This window comes from Thamnophis elegans, chromosome 5 (assembly GCF_009769535.1).
Source record: "Thamnophis elegans isolate rThaEle1 chromosome 5, rThaEle1.pri, whole genome shotgun sequence".
In the NCBI taxonomy this organism is placed as follows: Eukaryota; Metazoa; Chordata; class Lepidosauria; order Squamata; family Colubridae; genus Thamnophis; species Thamnophis elegans.
This window is the reverse complement of record NC_045545.1, coordinates 39,203,722-39,227,877: the sequence shown is the minus strand read 5'-3', so window position 1 is coordinate 39,227,877 and position 24,156 is coordinate 39,203,722. Positions and strand designations below refer to the sequence as shown.

The 24,156-nt window shown below is 43.3% G+C and overlaps 1 protein-coding gene across 1 annotated transcript; it reads left to right on the top strand.

Moving 5' to 3' along the window:
- Window positions 1-456: 456 nt before the first annotated feature.
- On the top strand, window positions 457-22,117 carry LURAP1 (leucine rich adaptor protein 1). Its single transcript, XM_032219014.1, has 2 exons — window positions 457-1,263; window positions 20,626-22,117. The coding sequence occupies exons 1-2, from the start codon at window positions 1,063-1,065 to the stop codon at window positions 21,331-21,333; spliced, it is 909 nt and encodes a 302-aa protein (XP_032074905.1). The 5' UTR covers window positions 457-1,062; the 3' UTR covers window positions 21,334-22,117.
- The last annotated feature ends 2,039 nt before the right edge of the window (window positions 22,118-24,156 follow it).

Below are 24,156 nucleotides of genomic sequence, written 5' to 3'. Positions count from 1 at the left end.
GTCACTAAATGAACTGTTGTAAATCAAGGACTACCTGTATATTTGTTGCACATCAGCCTGAACAACTCGAGGTGCTCCTTTCTTGGCTGCTGGCAACATGGCGTACATTCCCTTTCATATACTGTATGTTGAATACCATGAAAATCATTAGCTTTTATTCACGGTGATGCTCAGTTTACATAAGAAACGCCTTGAGCTCCAAAAAGCAGCATAAAAAATAGGCAGGCATAAAAATACAGTAATAAAAGAAAAGGCAAATGTAGGTCAAAGGAGGCAAGGAAAAGCCTGTAAAATTAAACTAAGGAGATGGCCTTTGGGAGCCATCCTTCGAAATCTGGCAAGGCTGGATTCCATTTGCGGGTGTTTGTTGATTCCGCCTGCTCTCCGTTCAGGAAATAAGGTAAGGCGGAATGGGCTTCTCCAAGGGGCATTACGGTAGCTGAGCTCCCGTCTCGGCGGCTGGCTCCTCCGCATTGTGTTTCCTATCCCGGGCAGGTAGGGGAGGCTGGGAAGAGGAGCCGCGCCGGTGGGGGCCGGTGGGGGCCAGCCCCGCTAGGGAAGGAGAAGGAGGAGGGAAGCGGACTTTGCCGTTTGCTGCTGCAATCCCGGGACGAGGCAGATCTGCCTGGCGACGCTCCCGCGGCCCCCTGGAACTTTTGCCAGGCATTGGCGCTGCCTGCCTGCGGGCCAACTCATCCCGGGTTGAATGCCGGCCGCTTCCAGCACCCCTAGGAGGAAGGAGAATCCAAGGGCGGCGACGGGGAGGAAGGGAGGAAGGAAATGTCTGGTTGTACCAGGCAAAGCACCGCTGAAAGGGGAGAAGCCCCGCTTGGGATGAGGAGCCGGCAGGGAGCCGAGAGATCGGCCGAGGCCCTCGGAGCAGCTCCGATTTATAAGGGTGCTGCCTGCGGAACTCCCACCCGCACGCCCAAAGCTTCTGGGAGGGACTCTCTCAGGCCGAGTCTTCAGCTCAAAAGCCCAGCTGGAAGGTTGGGGAAAGGAGCGCCCGCTTCCAGCTGCCGAGGCAGATCCAGCCTCTCGCTTTAACGCCCCTTTCCCGGGATGGAGGTTCCGGGCGGCGGCGCGGAGCTCCCCCTGCCTCCGGACCTGAAGGATTTGGAGATGAAATTCGGACAGAAGCCTCCGGACGGGCTGATCCGGTGGCTGCTCGGGGACCCCACGGCTCACCTGCTTCGGAACAGCCCAAATCGGGGGGCGCGCCACGGGCTGGGGGAGAAGATCAAGGCTCTAAAGCTGGAACTGGTGAGTGACAGAATCCTCCTCCCCCATTTCCTCGCGGAAAGATAGGATCCCCCCTTTGCACCCCACTTTTTTCCTCCCCCCCCCCTTTTTGCTTCTGGAAGGGAGAAAAGGCAAAGATTTTGTTCCTCCAAACTCCCTCCTTATTCATTCCCCTTCGCTTTCCATTCCGAACCTCCCCTGGCCTTCCTGTGCTAGGAACAGCTGATTTGGCATAAAAAATCCCTCACTATGAATGGGTGGATTTGGCTTCTGTTACACAACTAAGTCCATTCCGTTTTCTTTCCCAATCTACCCGAAATGCCTTGGTTTTTAGATGAAGCAAGCTTAGCCCCACTGGATGGATGACAGGTTTTTGTTGTTGAGTGAATTTGGGATTTTCCTCGGACACCTTCCCCTGATGGTCCCTGCTGAACCTAATCATTAATGCCCATCCTGGAGCCTGGAGCCTGGAGCCTTAGCCCTGCTCTCTTGTCTTTCACTTGTTGGTTCAGAGAACAAATTGTTCAGTCCAGTTTGCCTACCTTTCTATAGGCTATTGATTTATTGGGTGCTTCCCTATTTCCCAACTCCTAGTCCCAAGCACTGCTCTCCATCTCCATCCAATGATGGGCAACTCTGCACACATTTGTCCCATTTGTTCCAGTTCAGCTTCCTTCCCAGCATTCAAAATCAGATTTATCATCAGATTTTTGGATACGACAGGCACTTCCACTCTTGGCTGGAAAGGAAGAATACGTCTGTGCTAGATGCTTGCTCTATGATGTTATTGATTAGTTCATTCTGTTTTCTAGTTCTCAATCTATACTGTTTAATGCTTAATCCATTATACATCTGATTGCGAGGCTACCATTGCCCAGCCCAGTCTGCTTCAAATACTGGATTGAAATTGAAATATGTGATGCCCAATTTCAGATGCTAGAGACATTGGTCCAAGTCTGGTTTCACAGTTAAGAAAGTGTGTCTCTGAAAGTCTGCACAGTTCTAGTGATACAGTTGGCTTTTCAATGGGATTCTGCAAAGTATTCCATTGAAGTAATAAGGGACCAAATCTTCTCTTCAGTTTAATGGACCCCCACACATGCACGCACACACACAAACACACACACGCACACACACATGCACACAAATACACACACAAAGTATTACATACTTGGTCTTCTTAATTAGCTCAATTCAGATAATGGATAGACTGAATCTAAGAAACATTCAGTGTGCCTGAAGTAATCATAAAATGATTTTAGTGTGTCCAGCTTGAATTTTCTTGGCACCTAGAACTAAACTAAACAGGCGCTAGGTAAGAGCCAGTCAAGTTCAATTCTAAATAGCTTCATGTCTGCATCCGTATCTTGTCCTTTAAGATTTTTTTCTTCAATTGTAAAAGAACTCTGACTATGGGAATAGTTTGTTATTCTGTTTGAGATTTTTTTAAAACTTCTCACGTTAGTCTATTGCCCTGATTGCCTTTCATCTGAGTACTAATCAAGTCCAAACCTGCTTAACTGTTTTGAGGATCATCTAAGCAGGATTACAGCTCGTTATTATTATGATTGTTTTTAATCATGCAAATTGCATCATGGCAGATTTATTATAATTGAACCTTAGGGCAAGGGAGATTCAAATAGGAGAATGTACACATTTCTTAGAGCCAGTTTGGTGTAGTGGTTAAGGCATCAAGTTAGAAATCGTGACGTTTTGAGTTGTAGTCCATCATTAGGCAAGCAATGGCAAACGATTTCTGGTAATACTTGCCAAGAAAACTGCAAGAACTTGTCCAGGGAAGCTACAAGAATTGGTCATGGAAAGGGAAAAATATAACTAATAAATATATTTAGTTTGTTTATTACCAGCCACAGTCAAATGATTCTCAGAGGCTTACAAAATATATGTAATATAACATTATTAACAAACATTAACTTGGAAAAATGCATCTGAGGTAAAAAAAAAATTAAAAAAACAATAGTCACAAAACAAATATACATGTTTCTCTTTTTTATTTTCCTTTCACTGCTTCTACTGTTAACATGTAAGACATCCAGAGGTGTCTGGAAGTTGAGCATGCTCTAAATCAAATTAAATCAATAATTTAAATAACTTTGCAGTGTGTCATCCAGGTGTAATTTACATTGCAGCCCATTTATACAAGACTAAATCCCTCTAAACTTGGATTTCTTTCTTTCTGAGTCAATATATACATGATCGGGTTGTTAATCTATTGAGATATCCATAAAAATGGAAAATATTGTCACATAAAATTTCAAGTTGAATAGTCTTCAGGTTACTTCTGATCTTTCATTTTTTTAAAAAATTTAGGAACCGAATATCCCAATCAGCATTGTAATAAGTAGCTGGGCCTCAACACTAATCGAATCCACATTTTTAAAATCATCTTCCATATGAAACTTGGCATCTAAGTATTACTTTTCCATCTCAACACAAGACAGAGAATGAGAGAAAATAGTTTTGTCCCGAGATTGTTTCTCTAGGCAGAAAACAGAATGCAATGAAACAGGCCTTCATTCTCCACACACAGGCTGGCTGTTTGCCTGAGGGAGACATCTGCTCCCCAGCATGAAAATACTCATAAGGTTTCTTAGCAAGAGGGGTGTTGTTTTGATTTTTCAAACTGAGGATATTTTCATCCGTCATGTACTTTGTTTCCATCACAAACTTCTTCATTTACAAGGATGCTGAGAAACGTGGAAGAAAAGCAGTTGGGATGGATTAAGTTACAAGCTGCATTGCCACAAATGGCTGATTTAGGAGATTGATTTTCATGTGGTGAATCAGACTGTTTTCACTGTTTGCATGTACATGCTAAAACAGAACCACATGTCTTGGAATTGCCAGCAGAGCAAGTCTAACTTGATTGCCTCCAATTCCTTAATCTGGTGCAAAGTTATATGTCCAATTTGGAGCTGTACAGGTAGTCCTCCACTTACAACAGCTCATTTAGCGACCGTTCAAAGTTACAACATCCCTGAAAAAATGGACATGGCCATTTTTCACACTTAAAACAGTTGCAGCCTCCCCATGGTCACATGATCAAAATTAGGATGCTTGCCAACGGACTCATATTTATGACGGTTGCAGTGTCCAGGGGTCATGGGACCACCTTTTGAGATCTTCTGACAAGTAAAGTCAATGGGGAAACCAGTTTCACTTAACAACCATGTTACTAATTTACCAGCTGCAGTGATTCACTTAACAACTGGAGCAAGAAAAGCCATAAAATGGGCCAAAACTCACTTAACAAATATTTCACTTAGCAACTGAAATTTGGGACTCAATTGTGGTCGTAAGTTGAGAATTATCTGCAGTTCTCATCTGAGAATTATATCTTAATTATAAATCCAGGAAAAGTAGTTTTCTTACTAGAGATTGCCGCCAAAATGATTTACTGTATTTTTCGGAGTATAAGATGCATGGAGCATAAGACGCACAGAGTATAAGATGCACCAAGAATTTGAAGAGGCAAAATAAAAAAAAAGTTTTTGCACTCTGCAGACCTCCCAAAAATGGCCTGTTTTTTTGCGAAAATGGGTCCATTTTTTTTTGGTCAAAAAAGGGCATGAATAGCCTTTAGGAGGCTTATAGAGTGCTCCTGAGTGCTGGTGGGGGGGAACAAGCAAAAATTGGCCCATTTTTTTGCTCATTTCTGCTCAGCTCCCCAGCCCCCAGAAGCACTCTGGAAGCCTCCTAAAGGCTATGCATGGGCATTTTTGCAAAGGGGGCAGGGTTTTGGGAGGCCAAAAATGCTGTATTGAGTATATAAGACCCACCCAGATTTCCACCCTCTTTTTTGAGGGAAAAAGGTGCATCTTATACTCCAAAAAATACGGTAGGTAGTAGTAGTATTGAACTTCTGTGAGCTGCGGTGGCGCAGTGGTTAGAATGCAGTACTACAGGCTACATCTACTGCCAGCAGTTTGGCGGATCGAATCTCACCAGGCTCAAGGTTGACTCAGCCTTCCATCCTTCTGAGGTCGGTAAAATGAGGACCCAGATTGTTAGGGACAATATACTAACTCTGTAAACCGCTTAGAGAGGGCTGTAAAGCACTCTGAAGTGGTATATAAATCTTAAGTGCAATTGCTATTGCTATTTCCTGGGACGGCCATTATTTCCTGGGAGGTCAGCTTTCCTACTGAGTCTGATACAGTTAATTCTCCCTGACCCTCTGGGTTTCAAAAGGTGCCTTCTTAACCAAGATGTAAAGGAGAAGAATTAAGAAAAACTCCTACTTCCCTTTCCAGCCAATGTGAGCTGGCCATGCATGCTTTTTCCAAAGCTTTTGTCACTGATGTGCTAGCTCTCTAAATGCCAGTCAGCATGGCTAACAGATAAAATGACAAAATGTAACGAGGTAATTCATCCTGTTGGATATCACTGAACCATCTGATACAGAAAAGTATGTGTAATGTGTTTTGAAGTTCTTCTTATCTTGTTTGGGACACTTGCTCCAGGCTTTAGCACGTAGTTGTTCCTGCTCATCTGGTCTGTACTTGGAAGTCCAGTTACTATTTGGGAAATATCAGGGCTGCAGGCTAGTTTGAGAAGCTGAAAAACACCCTTAAAGGAAACATTGGCACACCATTTCCATATTGTTTCCAAGACAATTTCATGGATGAGCATTACTCAAAGATTTTATCTTTTTTTCTGAGTAAAAATGCCCTAGAAAATATATTCAGTGAAATACACAAGGAAGCCTTTCTGATGGTGGCATCTAGGTTCCAAAATCCCTTTCTAAAAGCTTTTTGAAAGTTTGTGAAGCAGATCTTTATCTTTGGTTGGAATATATTTGATCTGGATTGAAAATTGTTGCATCGTTTCATTTAATGTTTAACTTTCTCTATGCTTTTAATTGGCATTTTCTTTTGGTTGTATTCTGTAATTTTCTGCTGCTCTTCTGAATTGTTTATTATCAAAGTAAATTTAATTCTCTGGTTTGGTGTTTTGTTTGTTAGCTATCTACTAGTTTACATGCTTTAAATGCCATGTTATGTGATGAAACTAAATAAACACAGACTAAAGTACTAGGATTATAATTCTTAACTGACTAAAAGAACTATTTGTAATTGAAGCAAGCCTGGGCTAGAAGAAAATGAAATCATAGGATCGTTTTCATGAACATCGTTGTGGGGATGGGATTCTTTGTAGAATCTGTATTTTAAATTTTCTGGGTCAGATGTGTGCAAAACAAAATATAAAGATCCACAGCCCTTTTTATTAACTGCATTCTGTGAAGCTTACTTTTTTGGGGTGGGCTGCTGGGGGTTTGCAGGGGTTTGGGAGAACCTCTAGCTAAGATTGTGTGCAGTTTGGAGAACCCCCAAATCCTACTCCTGGCTGGCCTCGCCCACCACGCTCCCAGGAGTCCCCACGCAGCTCGTTTTGGATGCAAGAAAGTGCAGGGAGTGTGCGGAGGCTTGGGGAGGACCTACCAGAAATTTGGGGAGGCATCCAGAGGGCCTCCGGAGCCTGGGGAGGCCGTTTTCACCCTCCCAGAAGCCCAAAAAAAGCCTCCAGGACCCAGGGAAGGCAAACCTCCCCCGCTGTGGTACAGGAGGCCAACCAGGCCACGCCCACCCAGAAACTGGACAGAGAACCCCTTGAGGCCCACCTCTATTTATCATCCCTCTTTTCATTGGAGATTGCTGTAATTTGATTGATGACTGGGTGGCCTTGGCACATAAATATCAGATAATCATATGCTATTGGAATTCTTTAGCATCATTTTAGTTCAAAAGTAAGACTGCAAATGTGCACAATATGCCCATCAATGTAGAGATGATTTTCTGTACTCTGAGATAGTAATTAAATAACAATGAAAACAGTCGAGAGTTTAATTAGGAAGGTCCTGAGGGATTTTAAAAGTATCATCTAATGCATTGTAATACAGTGCACTCTATCTATAGCTGCAATATTAGCTCCAACATAGAGTAAAACATTAGACCGATATTTCTCAATCTCAGCAAATTAAGGTCCATGGAATTCTTGGAGTTGAAGTCAGTGCTGAGGTTGAGAAACAATATATTAGATAAAGATCAGAGATCTGGGCTAATTTTTACGGCTTTCCCCCCTACTTTTCTCCTGTTTCGGAGAAAATGGGAGGAGAAAATGTTATTGATTGCAAAGTCCTGAAGGAATTGTAATTGACTTTTAACATTCATATGCCATCCTTTACAGTAAAACCAAGTTTTTCCAGATGGGTTGTGATACATAATAATTACAAGATTAAAAGAAAAACCCTTAGAGTAATAACTCAAATACACAAAAAGTGACACATTAATTAATGTATAATGAAAGCATCAGCCAGAAGTTTTAAAAATGTCTATGTGGTAGATGTATTTGTAAATTACAAAGGCCTGGGAGAATAAAAATCCTTTTGCCTGAGACTGAACAGACAATACAGTCGGTATTAGGCATCTTTCACTGTGAGGGAGTCAAGCGTCTATGTATCTATTTTAACACTTATTTATTAATAGATATATAGGTAGTCCTCAACCTACAACCACAGTTGAACCCAAACTTTCTGTTACTAAGCAAGATGCTGGTTAAGGAGTTTTGCCCCATTTGATAATTTTTCTTGCCACAGTGGTTAAGTGAATCACTGTTAGGTTAAAAATACAGTTGTTAAATGAACCTTGTTTTCCCATTGACTTTGCCTGTTAAAGAAAAATCACAAAAGATGATCACATGACCCCGGGACATTGCAACCATCATAAATACATACCAGTTGCCAAGTATCCAAATTTTGATTACATAACCACTGGAGTGCTGCAATAGTCATAAGTGTGAAAAATGGTCATAAGTCACTTTTTCAGTACTGTTCCACTAAATGAATGGTTTGTAGGTTGAGGATTACCTGTATATCTTACCTTTATTTTGTGCAGTTTATATAGTGTTCTGCTTCCTGTTTTCCTCTCAGCAACAAGGCAGTTTGTGGGCTGAGAGACAGGGACTAGTCCAAAGTCATCCAGCTGGCTTTCATGCCTTGATAGGACTAAAACTTTAACTTTAGCTATAACTTTAGCCAGCACTTTAACTATTGGCTCTATTACTGAAAAGACCCATTTCAGATCAGTAGCTGCATCTCCCATTGGAAAGATCCTTATTATTGTAGCAAATCTTCATCTGGAATGCATGGACTGTGGATAAGGAGACCTTTAGACACTTATACTTTTAAGCATTAATATGTAATGGATGGAAACTAAACAAGGAGAGAAGCAACTTAGAACTGAGGAGAAATTTCCTGACAGTTAGAACAATTGATAAGTGGAACAGCTTGCCTCCAGAAATTGTGAATGCCCCAACACTGAGTGGGGAGTATGGATAGGCATTTGTCTGAAATGGTATAGGGTAGTGATGACTAACCTTTTTGTCGAGGCATGCCAAAAGCGGGAGGGAGTGTGTGTGGGGTGTCTCATATGCATGTGGCCACACCTATTATGCACTGGCCTCCCCCCACGCATGTGCGCAAAATACCCCCCCCGAACATGTGCACAGACCTCACTGAAACACGAAGCGGGAGGCACGTTGGGCTATTTTTTGTCCAACGGATGCTTCAGGAAAGCCTCCTGAGGCCTGGGGAGGGCGAAAAATAGCCCAACACGAAAACCAGAAGTTCGGGAATGCCTAAGGTGACCAGATTTTCAGATTGGTAAAGAGGGGCACCTTTGACCGGGGGGGGGGGCTTGATTAAAAATTTTATACGGAGCAACAAAATTTTTCATACAACGCAAAAATAGTATTGTAATATTTTTTTATTTCAACATAACTACAATTTACAAATATAAATTGTAACTGTTGCCAAATATCAAAATTTTGATCACGTGACCATGAGGATGCTGCAACGGTCGCTAAGTGTGAAAATGGTCGCTAAGTGTGAAAATGGTCGCTAAGTGTGAAAAATGGTCATCAGTCACTTTTTTCAATGCCATTGTAACTTTGGTCACTAAGCCCATTATACCACCTTTCTTGCCACAGTTCTTAAATGAATAACTGCAGCTGGTATTTTGTATTTTGGATAGAATCTTTTTTTAAATAGTCTAAGACAATTTAAAAAAAGAATCCACACAGAATAAATTGAAGTAAAACATTTCAAACAATTCCACACAGAATAAATTGAAGTAAAACTATTTTTAAAAATTCTATGCACAATATATTTCAAAGTATTGTGCATAGAATTTTTAAAAATGGTTTCATTTCAATTTATTTTGGATAAAATCTTTTTTTAAATAGTCTAAGACAATTAAAAAAAGAATCCACACAGAATAAAACTATTTTTAAAAAATCCTATGCACAATAAATAAAATATGATTTTAAAATACATTACAAAAATAAAAAATAAAAACCCAGCTCACTTACCAGCAGGCAGGAACTCCAAGTCAATCCAGAATGATGTAGATGTTAATACAAAGAACTGAGCAAATTAAAATGGTGAAATTAGTCAGGGAAATATTTTTCAAAGAAACTTTGCCACCACTTTTTCCACACAAGCCGACCTCCAACCTCCATGCCCCACCTCCGGAAAATCCAGGAAGGAACACTCGCGACATCTCTAGTCAAGTATTTCCTGGAGCTCTATGGTACTGGGTCATCTTTTATAAAATGAGGTAAAAAGGCCACGGGGGGGGGGTCCGTTTTCTTGCTTTAACATTTTAATATCTTCAATGAAAGTATTGAGACAGAGAGAGGGATTAGACAGGGTGTCTTTTGTTTTGCCCCGGTTAGGATTTCTTCAGCAAATCCACTGGGCTTTCAACATGAAGCCAGAAAATCGGGACTTTTTAAAAACGCCCCAGGACACGGGACAAATTGTTATAAATCGTGACTGTCCCGCCAAAATCGGGACGTCTGGTCACCTTAGGAATGCCTCCTAAAGCCTCTGCAGGGTGAAAAAAGGCATAAAACAAAACCGAAAATCAGCTAGCCACTGTGCACATGCATGCTGGAACTAACAGGGCAACACCTTGCCCTTGGAAATGGCTCCATGTGCCACCTGTGGCATGCATGCTATAAGTTTGCCATCACAGGTATTGGGTTCCCTGCCTGAGCAGGGGATTGGACTAGAATTCCAAGGTCCCTTCCAACTCTCCTATCCTATCCTATCCTAGCCTAGCCTAGCCTAGCCTAACCTAGCCTAACCTAGCCTAGCCCCGTCCCTTGTTCTATGATTACCCTTCCATAAATTCTTGATATTTCAGGCTGAAATAATACATATTTTAAAATAAAGCCTTTTTGTTTTGAAAACAAATTTAAATCTACAAAAAGGAATCATTGAAAAAGTCAGCAGCTGCCCAGTGAAATGAATCCTGTGATTCGTTCTTGGAGCATTCTATAGAGTTAATCTCATTTCCAAGGTGGGAGTATTTCCAGAGGAATTTGCATTCCTCATTAACCTGAGGTGGATTTATGAGCATGGTTAATCAACCACATCTCACTCTTAATGAGTCATTTTCCTACGGTGCTTTTCCTGATGTTTTGCACTATAATTCACAGGAACCTCAGGTCGTATGACCTACAGTCGGATATATTGGATGTGTTTTTGATTGGGTATCTGTTCTAGCTGATGTACCATTAAAATATATTGCTAAGTTTATAAGGTTTAGATAGGCATATTGACATTACCAACAAATATAGGTGCTGTTGGCACTGTATTTTCTTTGAATTTTTTTAACAATAAAGAGCTTGTTTTGAAAGCTACAAATAACAATTAAGATGGAATTCAGAGCCTTTCCTCTTCCCTCCAAGTTATCCATCCCCTTGCAGATAAAACAATTCATTCCACTCTTTGGGAATTGCTGCAACATGTTAGTCACAGCTCTTGAACAAACACCAGGTGTTTGCTTTTGTTCAAAAATAAGACCATAGCCTTGTGCAACTGGATTCATGTCCTATTTGTTCTCAAGTCTTTTCCTGATGTTTTGAAAGGGTTTCTGGAAAAATATTTCCGTAGATACAATTCCTCCATTTGTTCATTCATGTTCTTTCTAAGTTCAAGTTGCACAACTAGAATGTAGAGATTATTAATTGTGAATACTAATCTGCTATTGTGGAATATTCAGTTCAAAGACAACTATGGCGAATTATCAAACGAAAACAATTTCCTTTAAAAGCACACCTAGGATCATTCCACCTCAATAAAAGTAGGTCAAGATCCTGGATTGAATCTGATTCTTCCCATCCCTTCTTTCATATTAACAGATGGTGCTGAATTAGTTGCTTTAGTTTCAAGATAAAGAAGTGGCAAATGTGGAATATATAAAGCTGACGTTCTTTTCACATCACAATCACTATCCCAAAGGTGGTTTTTCAAGAGGCAACTAGACTGTCTTGTTTTTCTTTTTGCTTCTCATCCAAGAAGCTTCTTCAGCTCTTGAAATGAAACGTCTTCAGAGAAAAACCAGAAAGTCCAGTTGCCTCTTGAAAAAGCTCTTTTGGGACAACCATGACCTGGATGACAGAGAATCTCCATAGACAATTACAATAGTTATTGGAAATATTAGAGTCTGGTGTGAGATGATTGTAAGCAGTCATATTTTGCATGTGATAAATTGTCATTTAGGTCAAGAATTCTATAAACAGACAGTTTATAAGTAAAGATCCCTCTATATCAGGGATGTCAAACTCAAAGCTCAGGGCTAAGATCCAGCCTGCCGGCTACTTCAGCTGACTGCAGTTCTGCAGTTCAGCTGTTCAAATCTCACCGGCTCAGGGTTGACTCAGCCTTCCATCCTTCCGAGGTGGGTAAAATGAGGACCCGGATTGTTGTTGGGGGCGATATGCTGACTCTGTAAACCGCTTAGAGAGGGCTGAAAGCCCTATGAAGCGGTATATAAGTCTAACTGCTATTGCTATTGCTATTGCTACTTAGATCTGGCCCACAGGCTGCCCTGGAAACAGTGAAGGTCTGGTCCGTGGTGCTTCTGCCATTGAAAACGTCCATTTTTGCTGGCAGAGAATTGTAGGAGACCTTGGCAGCTGAAAATGGAGTTTAGGAACCTGTTTTTGCTGGCAGAGCGTTCAGGCCACCACAGGCACCCCTGACATGAGTGATATTGAGCTGGCCATGCCCACCTTGGCCACACCCACGCCAGCCCCCGGAGGTCAAACACAACACTGATGCAGCCCTCAATGAAGTCGAGTTTGATACCCCTGCTATATATGATGCTTTGCTGGAATAATCTATGAAGCCACCCCCAATCTGTGTATTCTAGTGTTCCCACTTCCCATGGGTTGCTCTTCTTAACCTATAGGCAGTCATTCCTTTTGGTTAATTTTTAAGCATATATTTTTGGAATTGTTCCCCTCTGTCCATGGTGCTCACATCTGTCATCTGCTAGTTCAACATTATCTAGTCCAGCTGGAATCATTTACCAATACTATTTTCTTTGAATCACGGTTAATAAATCAAGCTTCTCTAAACAAGTTGTGTGCTAGCTTTTCAAGAACTTTGCCTCTCTTCTGCCTTTTGTGACTGCATCTCCTGTTCTTGCAGGGCAACCTTCAAGAGTAAACAGACCGAATACTTCGGCAGCTCCAATTTGCTTGAAGTTGATTCATATAGCCAAGCAGCTGTTTCATAATCAAATAATGTTGGATTATTCTCTTTCTTAGGAGCTGTTTGCCATTGCTACTTGGTACATAAAAACTTTAAATCTTTACCATGTCACTGCTCAGCACAAAAGCTCATAGTAATTGGGAAAAATGCCAGATTCTGAAAAATAAACAGGTAGAGACAGATGGTGCTTTTAATATGGTTTCATAAGGTCTTATACGACTAGTTGTATTAATGAATGTGCTTATGGAGTTAAAATTGCAAGAAGACCTAATGGCAAATCCAGTAATAAAACAGATTAAAATATAATTTTTTAATGTTAGGAAATGCCTTCTCCTTGTTGATTCATTGATTCAGCCTTTCCCAGCTAGATGCCTCTACAAGTGCCGGTGGTAAAGCTTCCAAAATTTGTTCTTAGTTTATATTTTTGTACTGTACTAGAGTGGATAGAAGGCTAGGATTCCTGCTATTTTGCCACATGTGGTAGACATTTCCAAACTAACATTGGTTTTTAACTGGGCATCAATTATAATATGGCATATCTGGTAGCGTATCTGATGGGAAAATTAGAGTTTTCATCCTAAATTTCCCAGAAGATTACAACACCCAAGTGAAATGATGCAAACATATTACATTATAAATCATACAAGAGCATTTACATTAGAATAGGATGTACATTATTCCAATGTCAATTACTAGGTGGTAGTAGAAAATCAGCAGTCATGTCCCTACTGGACAATTTATTATGAGGATGGAGTTTTCCATATTATCAGTGAGTATACTTTTGATTTTGAAGATAATGTATTTTCATGGCTCTTGGCTTGACCACACATACTGTAGTTTTTAAATATTTCAAAGTTCAAAATATTTATACATAATTTAGTAGTTGTGCAATTCCATAATGGCAAATGTTTAGGGCTTTCATTTCAGAGAATGAGGAAATAAATTCTATTTTTGCTCAAGAGAAAGCCTATGACTAACTATATAGTTTTGCATTTATGTACATGACAACCACTATCAATGTATTCTATTATTCTTTCTCCCATTATTCAACATTTTGTGGAAATATATATCACTGACATCAGGATTGGGAAACCTTTTCAATCCTTGGGAATACAGGTAGTCCCGATTTATGACCATACTTGAGCCCAAAATTTATGTTGCTAAATGAGAAATTTGTTAAGTGAGTTTTGCCCCATTTTATGACTTCTCTTGCCAAAATTGTTAAGTGAATAACTGCAGTTGTTAGGTTCAGAATATGGTTGTTAAGTGAATGTGATTTCCTCATTGCTTGTCAGGTCACAAAAGGAGATCACATGACCCTGGGACACTGCAAGCGTCATAACTATGAACCTGTCACTGCCCCTTCATTTAATAACCAAGAAAGAAACCACTCAACTCCATGTTTCAGAATTAAGTGTACTTTTACTGATTACAAACGATGAGAAGCAAAGCAAAGCTGAATCTGAGTAAAAAGGCGCGAAAGCAATAGATATCAATATATGATTCAATCCCCTCCCCCTGGTACCCCAGTCCATAGTCCAATCATAATTCACCCAACTGTCAGGTGGGAGACATCTTCAAAAATCATTATCAGGTTGGAATGCTGGACAGTTGGCCTCGGCAGGAAACTCCCCTCCTTCCACAGGCGCAAAGAGATGGTGAGAATAACTCCCAATAAACAGCCCTCCAGTACAGAATGATTCCCTCCCCAAATACCATGCCCTCCCTCCCAGTTTTAATGGCAGCCAAAAAGCAGCAGCAAATCAGAGGCTGACAGAACCAGTTGTCAAGCATCTGTATGTAAATCACATGACCATGGGAATGCTGTAATGGTCATATGTGTGAAAAACGGTCATAAGCAGGGGTGGGTTTCAAAAATTGTTTGAACCTACTCTGTGGGTGTGGCCTCCTTTGTGGGAGTGGCTTGCTACCCATGTGACCGGCTGGGAGTGGCTTGCTAATGCCACCGTCGCCGCTACCACCACCGCCGCTAACGCCAACCCCCCCCACCTTCGGCCGCGTAGTGCACACGAGCCCATGGCTTTTGCAAGGGAAGGCCTGGAGGCCTTCCCTTGCGAAAGGTAGGCCGCTGCCCCCCACTTCAGCTGCTACCGCTGCTACCGCCGCCGCTGCTACCGCCGCCGCTGCTGCTAACGCCACCGCTGATGCTAACGCCGCCGCTAACGCCGCCCCCACCCAGCTTCGGCCGCGTAGTGCACGCGAGCCTAGCTTGCGAAACTTAGGCCGCCGCTCCCTTCAGCCGCTACCACCGCCGCTAATGCCGCCACTGCTACCGCCACCCCCCTACCCAGCTTCGGCTGCGTAGTGCACGCAAGCCCGCAGCTTTCGTGAGCAAAGGCCTGGAGGCCTTCGCTCACGAAAGCTGGGCCACCGCCACCCACTCGAAGCCTCCTGAGTCCCGCTGCTGGGGCTTTGTTGCTTACCTGAGGGGGAAGCAGCAAGCGGAGGCCGAAGGGAATTTTCAAATGGAGGTCAAGCGCGAAAAAAGCTTCGCTTCGCCTCCAGCCCGCTCACTGATTGGCTGGACTCCAGCCAATCAGTGAGCGGCAGGCTGGGCTTAGTGCGGACGGGCGGGGGAGCGAGGGAGCTAGCTGCAGATGGGCGGGGGAATGAGCAAGTGAGCTGCGACGCACCAGCAAAAGGGCGTTTTGCAGCGACAGGGGCCAGGACCGGTACCGGCATTCCCGGAAGTTAATTACTTCCGGGTTCACCGACGAACCGGTTCGTGCGAACCGGTGCGAACCAGGAGGAACCCACCCCTGGTCATAAGTCACTTTTTTCAGTGCTGTTGTAGCTTTGAATGGTCACTAAATGAACTGTTAGAAGTCCAGGACTACATTTATTAAGCAGGAATGGCCAAGACTACCAACAGATTCTTCCTTTTTCTCTAATTGACACACAATCCTTTCCTTTCCATTTCACTCAACTCAGTGGGAGTTTTCATGTGTATTGGAGCAGGATTATTAATATGTTGCCTTAGAATGGATGTGGTATTGTTTGGCATATGAAAACATCCTGAGCACATTTAGATGTGAAAAATTGTCTCTTAGGTACATTTCTGTAATTGATGTGGTTTGTGTTGAGAAATATTGGACCTTTAACTATTATAATGGTCTACAGCACAGGTGTCAAACCCGTCACATCACGTTGCCATCACTTGATATTGTGCAATGTTTTTCCCATTCACGGAGCTGGTGTGGGCATGGCCGGAGTGTGATGCATCCAGCCCACAGTTTGATACCCCTGGTCTACAGTAATTCCAATTTACCTTGAAGATCTTCCATCCAGCATATGATACCCCCCTCCACTGCCGCCGGCGAGCCTTACCATCTCCCTACCCAGCACTGACCCTCCTTCGCCTTGGCTGGGACCATCTGCTCTGGTCATACTATCTGTCCTCCCTTTGACCGTCTGCTGCCTGCCATAGCCCCAGTTAATTAGGTAGATTTAGTTAGATATATAGGTATAGGCTTAGGTTTAGGTATAGATAGATATAGATAGTTAATTAGATTTATAGTTTAGGTATAGTTTAGATATAGGTTTAGGTATAAGTACTGGGGGCTGTACCATCTGTGGGTGCTTTCGGCCTCTGGGCAGGGCTGGTGGAGACCAGGGTTGGGGTCGTGGCTAGGGTTGGGGGTAGAGTTAGTGTGGGGGTTAGGGCTAGGCTACGCTCGGGTTAGGATTAGGATTAGGATTGGTGTAGGGTTAGATTGGGTGAGGTTAGATTGGGTTGGTGTTACATTAGGCTTTAGGCTTAGAACTAGGATTAGAATTAGGATTAGAATTAGGATTAGAATTAGGATTAGGATTAGATTAGGACTAAGGCTAAAGTTGGAACAGGGCTAGGAGTGATAAATGATGGCAGCCGTAGGGGTCAAGACTTGGCTCTGTGGAAATTGGCGCCCTTTACCCCATCTTCTGGAGCAGCTCGGGCCAGTCCCAGACGTTGGCCCCCCAGACTTTGCCCCCCTGGATTTTGGACCCTGCTCAATCTTAGGAGAGGGAGAAGAACTACTCTCCGGCACGGGGTCCACAAATTTCTCTTTGAATTCGGAGGGCTTAGGACTGGAAAGCTACTGTTTGCCAATACCGGACCCTTATCCCTTGCCCTCTCCGTTTACAGCCGCTTTGCACACCATTGACTTTGGACCTATGGCCCTGGAAGTTTTTCTAGGGCTCAGAGGAGGGGAGAAGAGTGGAGCAGCTCGCCCTCCATCTGCACATCATTGTCTTACATCGCACTAGTGCAGTGCTCTGCGAATTTTTTTTTTAGGAATGTAGTGTGAATGGTATGCTTGGCTGATGTTTGTACCCACCTTTTTTAACCTCATACTGTTGTATGTTCTGTGTTTAACTAATACTCGTGGGGAATGCATGGGTGAGTGGCTGTGTGTGTATGAGAGGATTGAGAGTACTGCCTGGTGCCTCCTCCACTGAGTGCTATTGCAGAAGTGGTAGGGGGCCCAGACCTACCTCCCATTCCAGAATGAGTGATAAGAATAGCCTGCTGGATGGTGTGGAAGCTGTGGGAGGGGTTATGGGGTCTACAGTAGCGGGGGTGGGCCGGAACATTATGGTCACTATGGGGAGGGGCAGGTATGACGGGAACTTCAGGGCTAGCCATTACCAGGGAAGGAGGGTTCGCTACATCACAGAGATCCCTCCTTCCGGCCCTGTTAGTTCCACTCCAGGGCCAGGTGGCGAGAACTGTCAGGGCCTTGGTCTCAGGCTGTTGTTGCTAAATGCCAGGCCTGTGGTTCACAAAGCTCCCCTTGTCTGGGACCTAATTTTAGACGAGGGGGCAGACCTGGCACGTATTACTGAAACCTGGCTTGGCCCAGAGGGAGGAGTCCCCCTCACTGAAATGTGCCCAGAAGGATTTCAGGTGCTTCATCAGCCACGACCACAAGGAAGGGGTGGGGGAGTGGCTGTCATCGTCCGAGGGTCTTTAGTTCCTCGTAGGATCCCTGCTCCGGAGCTTGTCGGGTGTGAGTCCCTGTTGATGAAGTTGGACCTTGGTGGTCAAGTGGGTCTGTTGCTAACGTACCTACCTCCCAACAGCGTTGCAACAGCCCTCCCCTCTCTTCTCGAGTCAGTAGCCGAGTTGGCGGTAGAGTTCCCCAGGCTTATGGTTCTGGGGGATTTCAACCTGCCTACACTTGGTGAACGCTCTGATGGGGCGCAGGAGTTCATGGCTTCCATGACAGGTATGGACTTGACCCAAGTAATTCGAGGTTCGACTCATTCAGCTGGTCACACACTTGACCTCGTATTTCTTTCGGAGCAGTGGAGATGTGATCTAGAGTTGAAGGGCATTAAAACCTTGCCCTTGTCATGGTCTGATCACTTCCTACTGAGGCTTGACTTTTGGAAGCCAATCCCCCACTGTAGGGAGGAGTAACCGATTAGGTGGTTCCACCCCAGGCGCCTGATGGACCCTATGGGATTTCAGACGGCGCTTGGAGAAATACCTGACTCTATCGTCCACAATCCGGTGGAGTCCTTAGTTGCTGCTTGGAATACAGCGGCGGCGGGGGCTCTAAACCGGATTGCGCCTTTGCGACCTCTCAGAGGCGGCGGATCCAGGAGGGCCCCTTGGTTTACCGAGGAACTCCGGGAGATGAAGCGCCAAAAGAGATGCCTAGAGCGCCGCTGGAGGGCCAGTAAATCTGAGTCAGACCGAGCACTGATGAGAGCCTTTATTAGAGCCTATCTCGTGGCAATACGGGCGGCGAAACGTTCGCATTTTGCCGCCCTTATTGCATCCGCCGAATCGCGCCCAGCCGCCTTGTTTAGAATAACCCGCTCCCTCTTGAAAGGGAGGGATGTGGGTGACCCTTTACAAGGAAGAGCTGAGGAATTTGTTCAGTATTTAACGGATAAAGTCGCTCGGATTTGGACAGAGCTGGACTCCAATTGCACGATACCAGCCGAGGTACTGGGGGAGGGTCTTGAGCATACTTTATGGATTGAGTTTCAACGTGCTTCTCCTGATGAAGTGGACAAGGCCATGGTAGCGGTGAGTGCCTCCACCTGTATACTGGACCCGTGTCCCTCCTGGCTGGTCTTGACCAGCAGGGAGGTGACATGCGGCTGGATCCAGATGATTGTTAACACCTCTCTCCAGGAGGGAATCTTCCCGCCCCTCCTAAAGGATGCGGTGGTGAGACCCCTCCTGAAGAAACCGTCTCTGGACCCAGCCATTTTGAGCAACTATCGCCCAGTCTCCAACCTTCCCTTTGTTGGGAAGGTTGTTGAGAAAGTGGTGGCCTCTCAACTCCGATGGTCCTTGGATGAAGCTGATTATCTAGACTCCTTTCAGTCTGGCTTCAGGCCTGGCTACAGCACGGAAACTGCTTTGGTCGTGCTGACCGATGATCTCTGGTGGGCCAGGGATAGGGGTCACCCCTCTATCCTTGTGCTCCTTGACCTCTCAGCAGCCTTCAATACCATCGACCATGGTATCCTTCTGTGACAGTTGCGAGAGGTGGGGATGGGAGGCACCGTTCTTCGGTGGTTCTCCTCCTACCTCTCGGACAGGTCACAGTCGGTGTTGGTCGGAGGGCAGAGATCGACCCCAAGGCCCCTCAATTACAGGGTGCCACAGGGCTCGGTCCTGTCCCCCCTCCTATTTAACATCTACATGAAGCCGCTGGGTGAGATCATACGCCAGCACGGGATTAAGTACCATCAATACGCAGACGATACGCAGTTGTATCTGTCTGCCCCATGCCAACTCAGCGAAGCAGTAGAAGTGATGTGCCAGTGCCTGGAGGCTGTTAGGGTCTGGATGGGAGCAAACAAGTTGGCACTCAATCCAGACAAGACCGAGTGGCTTCTGATGTTCCCTCCCAAAGATTGGCCAATTATTCCATCTCTCAGGCTGGGGGGTGAAATTATACGCCCCTCAGAGAGGGTTCGCAATTTGGGAGTCCTCCTGGATCCCCAGCTGACTTTAGAACACCATCTGTCGGCTGTGACCAGGGGGACCTTTGCCCAGGTTCACCTGGTGCACCAATTGCGACCCTACCTGGATCGGGAGGCCCTTCAGATAGTCACTCACGCCCTTTTGACCTCAAGACTGGATTATTGTAATGCGCTCTACATGGGGCTGCCCTTAAAGAGTGTTCGAAGACTCCAGTTAGTCCAGAACACAGCCGCACGAGCGATTGTGGGTGCACCCAGGTACACCCACATTATACCTATCCTCTGCGAGTTGCACTGGCTACCCATTAGTCTCCGAATCCGCTTCAAGGTGCTGGTCGCTACCTACAAAGCCCTACATGGCATCGGATCTGGGTACCTGGGAGACCACCTCCTGCCGATTACCTCCCTCAGACCGATTAGATCTCACAGGTTAGGTCTCCTCCGGATTCCATCTGCCAGCCAATGTCGGCTGGCGACCCCCCAGGGGAGAGCCTTCTCTGTTGCAGCTCCGGCCCTCTGGAATGATCTCCCTGTCGAGATCCGGACCCTTACTACCCTCCCGGCCTTCCGCAAAGCCACCAAGTCCTGGCTGCTCCAGCAGGCTGGGGGGAGCTGAGAAACATCTACCTCCATGGAAATTGTGAATGTTGCACTTTTGTTTTTAAATATGTTGTCTTTGTCCAGTTTCCCCTTTCCCTTGTCTATTGTGAGCCGCCCGGAGTCCTTCGGGAGTGGGTGGCATACAAGACAAATAAATAAATAAATAAATAAATAAATAATAATAATAATAATAATAATAATAATAATAATAATAATAATCTGATTATATCTTCTTCTTTCATCCACAGGCCTATCTAAGAGCAATAGATATCAAGATCCTCCATCAACTGGTAGCTGTAAATGATGGAATAGAAACTGTCAAGTGGTTTCTTGAGGAAAAAGGGATGCTGACCAGCCGCTGTAGCAGCCTTACCAGCAGTCAATACAGCTTGGTAGAAAGTCAAGATACGTCCCGACGAGGCAGCTGGAATAGTCTTCAGGATCCCAATGACAAACTGGATAGTATATCTATTGGCAGCTATTTGGACACACTAGCTGATGATATGGATGAATATGGACAAAGTTCTTGTCCCATAATGTCACCTACCTTAGGTAGACCTCTAGGCAGAAGTGAATTAGAAAGATCGAAGGCAGATCTAGAGAGAATTTTTCTTGCAAAGATGGACAAAGAGCAAGACAAAAGCAAAACGTATCCTGAATGGGCCTCTAGTTTAGTTAAGAGCCAAAGTTTTAACAAGCCCAGTGCACCGGTCCAGCTGTCACCACCAATGGCTAATGGAATCTTGGGTAGACAAGTTCCTAAGCTAGTGCCGAGCCTTGAGGAGAAATTTACCTCAGCAGCTGCTGAGCAACCAAACAAAGAGAGTGTAGCAGTAAAGGCTTCCAGGAAGAGCAAAATGGATTCAGAAAATTGCAAGCTCGATAACAGGAAGCATCTGGAATATGATGGCCAATGGCAGTGGGCTGAGTCTCAAGAAGATGTGACATTTTTGTAGCATCCATGACTGGCTGCCTGGATTAACATAAAGAGATTCCAGACTTTATGCACTAGTCTTTTTGCACCTTGGACTGCAAGATGTGCTTTCTTTGTCTGAATGTCTTTTGGTTTGATCAGAACTGTTGAGACATATTGGCTGATGAACAGAACATAAGTATATTAGCCAGATGGCATTCGTCTTCTAAGATATTAAACCTTTCCCAAGAATAAGGGCATATAAAAATACTGTACACCTTTATTTTAAAGCCTTTGGCTTACCAATGCTGCACTTTTGTGCCACAGTTCTAGTTTCTATTTGAGTGGAAGTGGGCGTAGGCTCATAACCTGGACTTTCAGGTTTTTGGCAAAGCTGTTCACTTGAGTAGCACTCAATCCTATTGCATGTAACCCATACTCCCCTAGGAATAACTGATTTTTTTAATGAAAGAAGCCAGAGACAAATCTTTGATACTACAATTCTTTTAATCAATGTTATTATTGTTATTATTATTAATGTCATAGGAAATACTGCTTCTTCATTTGCTTGATATTTGAATTATCACTTAGGTTTAAGAAAGGAATGTAGAATTCTGCAGAGAAACCCACACATTCATTTATTACACTCAACAGACTGAATATGCCCTTCATTCTGGTAACCATGAGAACCAGCCTTCCACCTGAACCTAAAGCTGAGCAAAATAGTGGGGGGGGGGGGTCTGTTGGTTTAACGAGTCTTGAAAATCCTTGAAGGGCCGAGGCTTAAGCATTGTGCTGCACTTTTAAATGACTGCAAGTAACACAAAAGTGCAGCAAATATATAGGGATAAGGGATAACCTCTCACACACTTTTATGTTAGGCTTGGAAAATAACTGAGATTTTTGTGTTATACTTCAGAGGCAAATTAAGTCCCTTGGGTAAGCCTTTGCCTCTTGGGCTGGAAGTGGGGATGGAAAGAGGAATCGTTGCATTCGACTGCAAAAGTGCCCTGACTGGTTGTTTCCTATAACCATAATATTGGCAAACCAACATTCATGGGGCCCAAGCCAAAACAGCTGTATGTGCATTCAAATTTTGAGTTTCAATGTCATAGTTTTAAATGGCAGCTCTACACTGGCTTTAAAAAATATAAATTTATAATAAACTGAGATATGATAATCTCATTTTGCCCAATATATCTCTCCCCAGTTTAAAGTCATATCTCCTGAAAAAGAATTGCTGGGTGAAATTTCTTTATTGGAAGCCGATATTATTTTGCTGTGTTTCTCAGAAAAGTAAGACTTTCCGCCCCATGGAAAAAATATAGAAGGAGTAGGAAAACATGGAAGGTTTATGCATAACTTTCCTTTCTTAATAAATTCCAGTGAATTTGTTGTGATTTCATAATAAAATACTCAACAATTCTAATTTTGATGGAGATAATATTGCTTGTGTGTGATGGATTAACAAGATTATACAGACCATGTTTCATCTCCTTTCTTTTTTTTTTTTTTTTAAATATATTTTATTCATTTTTCACATTCCATTTGCAATCACTTATATACAGGGTATTTACTATAAGAAAAGAAAAAAAGAAAAAGGGAATAAAACGAACAAATAAAAAGGAAACACAACTCATCATTCACAACCCCACCTAACCCTTCCATCCTCCATACACCCCATCTACCCCCTCCAACTTTCCTTTCTCCCTCTAACACTCCCCTCCTACTTCCCTTTCCCCACAAACCTTTCTCCCCTTACTCCCCAGACACCCTCCTTACATTCCCCTTACTCCTTCCTTACTCCTCCCTCTTCTTTCCCTCTACCTCCCTCCTTGGTGTATGCCTTTATTCGAGTGTTGTTTGATCTGATAAAAGTAAAATGAACCAAGGAAAAAAAAAAAAAAAGAAAGAAAAAACCACCGTATATAAATACATTCTTATTCTTATTAAGACTATTTTAACACCCCCCACCCCCCCCCCACAAATCCCCATCCCCAATCCTCCCGACTTCCCAGGGCCCACACCTGGCACTACCTTCTGTCTAAAATATCTTGTATACATATGGATTAAAAAATAAAAGTAATATGTCAAAAGAAAGAAAAACAGAAAAAAAAGAAGAGAGAAAAAAAAGAGAAAAGAAAAAAGAAGAAAAAAAGAAAAAGAAACCACTCTTTGTGTTGATCTCAGCCCCCCATCTTTATCTATGCTTAAATAGTATAAATCATTCTATCTATATTTTATTCTCGTCTCTTACTTCTTTGCTATTTACCCCAACCTTCTGTAGACTCTCCCGTTCCTCTTCCTAAACCTCATGATCCCTTCCGATAAGATTTAAGCAACGTGGTTCATGCCACATATTCAAATATGACTTTACAGAAGAGTAATCAAACTTTCCCTTCTAGTAAAATTTAAACAGTGTAAGTGATCTTTCTTAACCTCCTTTTCAAACAGTAATTCAAAATAATCTAGCCAAGCTTCCCCTTCTTAGTAAAATTAAGCAGCGTAGATCAAATATTACTTTACACAGAAATCAATTTCTATCTTAAGATAATTCCAACCGACTTTCTCTTCTGATAGGATTTAAATAACGTAGTTCATTCCACATGCATTTTACCCTCATCCCTTACTTGTCTAATATTTACCACTATCAAATTTATACTAGCATTTGTTTAAAATCTAACTCAAAGCAATTTCAACCAACTTTCCCTTCTAATAAAAGTTAAATAGCATGGATCATTCCACATATTCAAACAATACTTTCAGCAAGAGTCAGTTAACCTTCTGTTTTAAAATAGTCCCTTCTAACAAAGTTTAAACAAACATAAATCATTCCGCATTCTTTTTACACTTATCTTAAGGTAAT

What these genes read in the sequence shown, in the direction of transcription:
- LURAP1 (XM_032219014.1), top strand. Translation starts at nt 1,063, where the DNA reads ATGGAGGTTCCGGGCGGCGGCGCGGAGCTCCCCCTGCCTCCGGACCTG. An exon ending in AGGCTCTAAAGCTGGAACTG is followed by an intron (nt 1,264 to 20,625) that starts GTGAGTGACAGA and finishes TTTCATCCACAG; the next exon opens with GCCTATCTAAGAGCAATAGA.